Source organism: Anguilla rostrata, chromosome 10 (assembly GCF_018555375.3).
Source record: "Anguilla rostrata isolate EN2019 chromosome 10, ASM1855537v3, whole genome shotgun sequence".
Classification (NCBI taxonomy): Eukaryota; Metazoa; Chordata; class Actinopteri; order Anguilliformes; family Anguillidae; genus Anguilla; species Anguilla rostrata.
In genome coordinates, this window is record NC_057942.1 from 14,735,928 (window position 1) to 14,741,927 (window position 6,000).

General features: G+C 45.1%; 1 protein-coding gene across 2 annotated transcripts in view; it reads right to left on the reverse strand.

Annotated features, from left to right (window-relative positions):
- The window catches only part of adamts13 (ADAM metallopeptidase with thrombospondin type 1 motif, 13), a 16,120-nt gene extending 11,140 nt beyond the window's left edge, over window positions 1-4,980 (reverse strand). The window contains exons 1-9 of one of the 2 annotated variants that reach the window (XM_064354355.1): window positions 4,767-4,978; window positions 4,310-4,376; window positions 3,706-3,974; window positions 2,721-2,886; window positions 1,668-1,828; window positions 1,510-1,593; window positions 1,307-1,431; window positions 1,003-1,149; window positions 514-648 (exon numbers count right to left, since the gene is read on the reverse strand). In XM_064354355.1, coding sequence (XP_064210425.1) covers window positions 514-648; window positions 1,003-1,149; window positions 1,307-1,431; window positions 1,510-1,593; window positions 1,668-1,828; window positions 2,721-2,886; window positions 3,706-3,974; window positions 4,310-4,376; window positions 4,767-4,949 — 1,337 coding nt within the window. In that variant the 5' untranslated portion in view covers window positions 4,950-4,978. Of the gene's footprint in view, window positions 1-513; window positions 649-1,002; window positions 1,150-1,306; window positions 1,432-1,509; window positions 1,594-1,667; window positions 1,829-2,720; window positions 2,887-3,705; window positions 3,975-4,309; window positions 4,377-4,766 lie in introns of both variants that reach the window. The other variant, XM_064354356.1, reaches the window with a different exon arrangement.
- Between the last annotated feature and the right edge of the window lie 1,020 nt (window positions 4,981-6,000).

Genomic DNA, 6,000 nt, shown 5'->3' on the forward strand with positions numbered 1-6,000 from the left:
TCAGAGTAGTGTACTAGCGGAGTGAGCACACACACCTGGGTTGTGTTAACTAACCAGTGCTGGTGCTTACAGGTGTGATCCTCTCCAAGGTACAGAGCTGAGACCGGAAGCATGCACACTGATAGAGAAGGAAAGTAAGTCTGTTTGTTTGAGAATCACAGCAAAACTAACATAGCTGGAAAGCTGAGCAGCTGGTCAACTGAAAAGCTGGCCAGCTGGGTTTGCTTTGTTTTGTCATTGTCATTCTGTTTTATTTGTACCCAGAACCGGTGAGGCGGCAGGGCAAATATTTTATTTGTTTTCTGTGTGGATTCTCTCTCTCTCTCTGTCTCAGTGGCAACTGCGATGAAAACCCAGAATTGTCTCCTGGGGTGTCGTCTGGTGTGTGACAATCAATTAAATGTTGAGTAACAACAAAAACCAGCAGACCCTGTGGCTGTCCGGGACCTGCGCTGGGGAACCCAAGGCTACAGTGTGGAGATATTATCTTCACAGCCGCACGCCGGTCAGCACCTGAAGAAGCGCTGGAGCTGGTCGCGGCTGCACTGTGACCAGGTCAGGTCCACGCTGTTGTAGCCGCCATCAGACGCCATCATGAACCCGCTGCTGCTGCAGGTATTTCCGGTGCCATCGTGATTAATGCCAAAGCTGCCGGGAAAGTTAAACTTGTTTAAGAAAAAGTTTTGCTAATTTTGACTTATACAGGTCAATTATTACAAACACTGAGGGGTCTACATACATAAAAAGTGTCAAGAGGCTATGTTACAATTGATGTACGAATGACGCTGATAACCAAATTTATAGCACCCCACCAGCAATGCAGAATTGTCCTTCACAACTTCCCTTTCATAACTTTGTGAACTGAATTTTCAAAAATCCAAAATATCAAGAAATTTGGATGGCCTAGACTTGAATAAGTTCAGCCAAGATTAACAAGAGGCGTCTTTCAGGTTCTTTTTTGCTAGTCATTTTTAAGTTTTAGCCTCTCATTGTTCTCCTTACCTGTGCCCTATCTCATGTGCAATAGTAATGCCAAGATCGAAGCCTGTGTCTTCGGTGATCACGCAACTCCATTGGCTGGAGCAGGCCCCGCCCAGTTGGGCCACACCCCTCACCTGCTTGTTGCCATCAGGCAGCTCTAGGTCAAACCTGCAGGCCACAGAAAACATTACACCAGGGAAAGAATCACCCATTGGCAGGGCCTGTTTATATGATTCCCAATAACATACAATTCTGGTACTGTTTACTTGCATGTGTATGAACATAGTGATAATGTCAGGTGTGTTTCTGTGTGTTCACGGCCTACCGTGTAATATAGAGCAGAAGATCAGCGTGCAGGGGGTCTGTGTCATTAAGGGGGTTGATTCTGTGACCCCACTTGCACACGCTCATCAGGGAGGAGGTAATGTTCTCAGAGATCTGAATTTCTGGCTGAAACAGAAAGCACAGCATTCAGAACAATCAATGTGTTCCCGAAATCAGCACAAGATGGCCGTCTATTTCACTGACCTCCGACTCGGTGAGGATGATCATGCGGACCAGGTGCACCCTCAGGTTGGCCCCCAACGTCACGTCCCTCAGCAGCTCGGATGCCTGCAGATGCAGCGCAAGTCAATGTATGGGAGGTCGCCGCGGGTCAAAGGTCGCAGGTCATAGGCCATACTCACAATGTTGAGGTTGGTCAGGATGTATCTCTCTGTGTCCTGCTTGTGAATCTTCTGTACGTCTGGGGCGACGACCACCAGCAGCTCCAGGTGAGTGACCTCCGGTACCGCGGCTGCCCTCAGCACCCGCCTGGGGCCAGCGGAGAGATGCGGATGGGGAGATGCTATGACAGAAGAGGAGGGGAAATGAAAGGTAGGATAGGAAAGAGGAGAGAAGTGTGCCAGTCAATCGTGGCACTAAAGTATGTGCTCTAAATGACTATCTGACATACTTTACTATCAGTGCTTAATTTGTGCCAGATCCTGTCGGAACAGGATCCCGGAGCACTAAGTTCTGGACAGTCTGTGTTCTGTGTTCTTGAAGGGGAACGAAAAGATGTATATAAATAAAAATCCATGTGTTGCATCTGTGATGGTTGGTGACACCCTTGTGATCTGCAATTGCTGCACACCCCATCCCTGCAGCTTTTTTAATTTTTTGGACCTCTGTGATGCTTTGGTCACCTTCCGCACATGGGAACGTTTTGTTCTGGCCCCTTCTGATTTACCAATTAAGCACTGAGAACATTCCAACTTTTGTCTCGTTCTGTGATAGAAATATTTTGTCATTCCTTAGCAACACATCAACAAGTAAATAGCAGGATAATTATTTTCTGATTATTCTGTGCAATGAGCTGAATAATCAGAAAAAAATGATGTTTGCTTCAGAAAAAGCTATTAAATAAATGCCAAATGAAAATGAACATACACAAGAGCTGAATGCTTGCGTGCATTCATGCCTATTGTTAAAATAATGGGACATTTGAAAAGGTTCCTACCAGAGCAGCACTTTAATGATCACAGCGAAAATAATTTAAAACCTACCATTTGCATTTGTCAGGTGAACCTATAAATACCCCAGCGCCAACATATTTGGACAATTTGTCTTGGTCAAACAATCGTAGTTACACTAAATGGGGTATTGATCTTGCATATTTAGTGCCCGAGTCCCAGAGCTGTGCGTGAATTTGCATTCTCCAGCTACGCCAACGCCCTGTTTGTCCAAAAGGCACTCACGGAGAAGAGGGTGGGGCGGGGTGTTCACGGGAAGCTGTTGGTAGAACACAAGGTGCGGAGTCGCCAGACCGCCATCGTTGGCGGCAGCAATGGGGGTGAGGTGCTCGTGCCTGCGTAGCACCGGCTGTAGGCGGAGTCTTCTGCGTCCCTCCAGCACCATGCCTTGCTGAGAGAAATGTGCATTCAATTTCTTTTGCATCTGTAACACTGACATTTGTTCTGATTTTGAACTTGAATTGTATTTGTGGATCCCCTTCGTCACCTTGAATTTAGCCATGCAGTCTGCCATTTTAGAGGACTTCACTGGCGCACAACGGGATGCAGTCAGTCCTGGTTACTGAAATCCTCCCTCCCTGGGAGACACTATGGACATACGCCGAACTGCCAGATATAGTCTACGCTGACACGGTGAGGGTTTGATTCTGCGTGGATGCATCGCTACACTGGAGTCTTTACAGGATGAGACACCCAGAATAGACACTCGTTTGGACTCGCTATGTGAACAGATTGCACCTGCACCATACTGCGACAAAGCGTGGTGACAAAGTGAGTGGGAGAGAGGCTGTTTGCGAGGCAGGGTGATGGATGGGGTCTGCATTCGCTGGACAGATGTGCTGTGAATTTTCACTTGTGAACGGTGAGCGGATGATGTTAAGGGAAAAGAGAAAATGAGAAGAAACTCGCTGTCTTTGTTGATATGGACAGTGGCAGGGTCCATTACTGAAAAATAATGATGAAGGCTATTGTAAAGGGGGACATCGAGACAGCGACAGCGAAACCGATAAACATATAGAGGGAGGGAGAGAAACTAAAAAGGTTGACAGAGGGAAAAGGGACAGACGGAACTAGGGAGAAAGAGAAGGAGAGAATATAAAGAAACAGAGAAAAGAGGAAGAGAGTGAAGGAGAAAAAAATGGAGTAGTGTACGTAGGATGGAGAAAAGAAACCTGTGCTTCCATCACACAGCAGATTTGGTTTCGCTCACCAGTGTCCCCCCACAGAGAGAGAGCAGGCCCCTGGCATGGCTCGGCTCAAGAACATCGGGCTGTTCACAGCAGATTCCAGGGGTCCTCTTCACCACGCTCAGAGAGGAGTTCAGACGCCTCTCCACAAAGGAGATGCAGGAGGAAGACTGGCTCTCCCGCTTCTGCCCCAGCACATAGCGCCTCCCCTGGGCCTGGAAGACACACTGCTTTGGCCTGGTGGGCATCTCCGCAGGTGTGCAGCTGACCCATGTCACCTGAAACTTTGGTACTGGGAGACAGAAAGGTTTACTGTTCATTTGAAGCTGGATTATTGTTGGTATGTGGTTTCTCAGTAGAAGCTCTTATCAATAGCAACTTCCATATCCTATACATTTGCCCAATGCCCTTTAATACAGCTGGATATGTACTGAAGCCACAGAGGTTGATTGCCTTTTACTTAAGGGAACAATGAGAGTGCCTCTGTGGGAATTTGAACCTCCGAGTTACAAAACACAAAACCAGTACCAAGTTACAAGACAAATTCTCTCTAAAGCTTTCAGTGAATATGGTCTTTCAAATGGAGCTGACTACCAAAGCCTTCCTTAGACTTAGATTTCCACATACCTGAGTCTATTGATGCAGAGCCAAAATAAAACAACACATCTTGCTGGCTCAAAGACTGTAGAAATCGCTGTGAAAAAAATAATGTTTAAGTCTGTCAGCAGCTTTGAAACAGAGTGAACATCACCTTCAGTCTTGTAAGCACAAATTCCTGTAGAAGTGACATGTAAAACGAGCTGAGTAAAAATGGAGAGGTAAACATTCTGACGTTCCATTCCGTAAAAACTCTTCATGTTTCACAAATGTATATTTTGAAATAAATTTTGTTTTTTGTTACTAAAAGTACCAACTGTTCACTCGTACTTATCTAATTTTTTTCAAGAGGGAAAACCGAGAGAGAAAAGAGAACACAGCAAAAGTTGAAGAGGTCAATGTACTTTACAGATGCCACAGTCATCAGTCACTAACTAAACTGCCTTTCCTCTAGATGACGCAGCCAGCTGTGTTTTTTCTCTCTTACCTCTTCTAATGGAGATCTCATCAGTGCTGTAGACCCTGGCAGAACTGCCGCCAGGAAGAGAAGTACAGCGGTTGCCATGTCTGTCCCACAACCTATGGGATTTGGGGGAGCTACACAAAAACAGTGAAAACGTCTCTGCTGACCGAATTGACGCCCGTCTTGGCAGGAGACCCGCAAACACATTGACCAAAAGCCAAAAAACAAGCTACTGACTGATAAGAGTGAAGGTTCCCTTGTGGGAGGGAGCACTTGCGATACTGTTCTGTGATTGGCTGGGATGCGATCGATTGTGGCCGTTCATTTGGTTACTGTCCACTCAGAAGGTGGAATAATCATACACACACAACCAAGAGCACTAGCTGGGCCCTGTAGTTGCCGGTTTGAGGCTGGACATAATTGTTCTCATTCTACCAGAAGTAGGTCAGCCCAGGATCCTCTGGTCACTACTATGTAAGTTCCAATACTCCAAGTGGGCACAGACAACCAGTTGTTCTCAGGGAACCATTAGCTTCTCTTCCCTGATAGATTTCTCTTGTAATATTATTTATACAATAGTGTGTAAAACAATCAATGGCTCACAGGCAATCAGATGATTTGATTCCAACACAGTGTTACAGGTGCACAATTTGTTATTTTAAATTTTGGAGAAAAACGGGGGACAAATTGCATTTAAAAAAGATATACATTCAGCCAGAGGTGTGTATTCCAGGAGCATATACTATAAGTGATTGATTAGGCCATCGTCAATTAATAATGAACTATAAACATCAGTTCTGCACTTGCAGTCAAGCACCAGGAATAATAATTTGTTCTTCATAGCACACATTTTATTTTATTTTATATCATATGTACCTGATATATTTCCCTTGCTTAAGTGTGAATCAGCCCAAGTTTAATAATGCACCAGCATCAATATTGTAGGAAGCAGAGGAACAAGAGAGATAATTATTGGTGAGGTCATGCTCATATAAATCAAAGCCAGAAAATACCAAGCCAACTGGGACAAACATAGTTAGGCACACACATCAGACAAACACACACACACGATTATGGGTGGTTACCGCAGTCGATTACAAAGCATCTTTCAAGAATCGGTGTGTCTTAAACACATTAATGTATTATTCGGTTAGGCTGAAGTTTTTTCTGGTTATTGTTGTATCATGGTTTTTCTTTTTCAGAACACCGCTAGAGGGCACTCAATTCTAAACATTTTGCAGGGAGCCTCACTCCTACC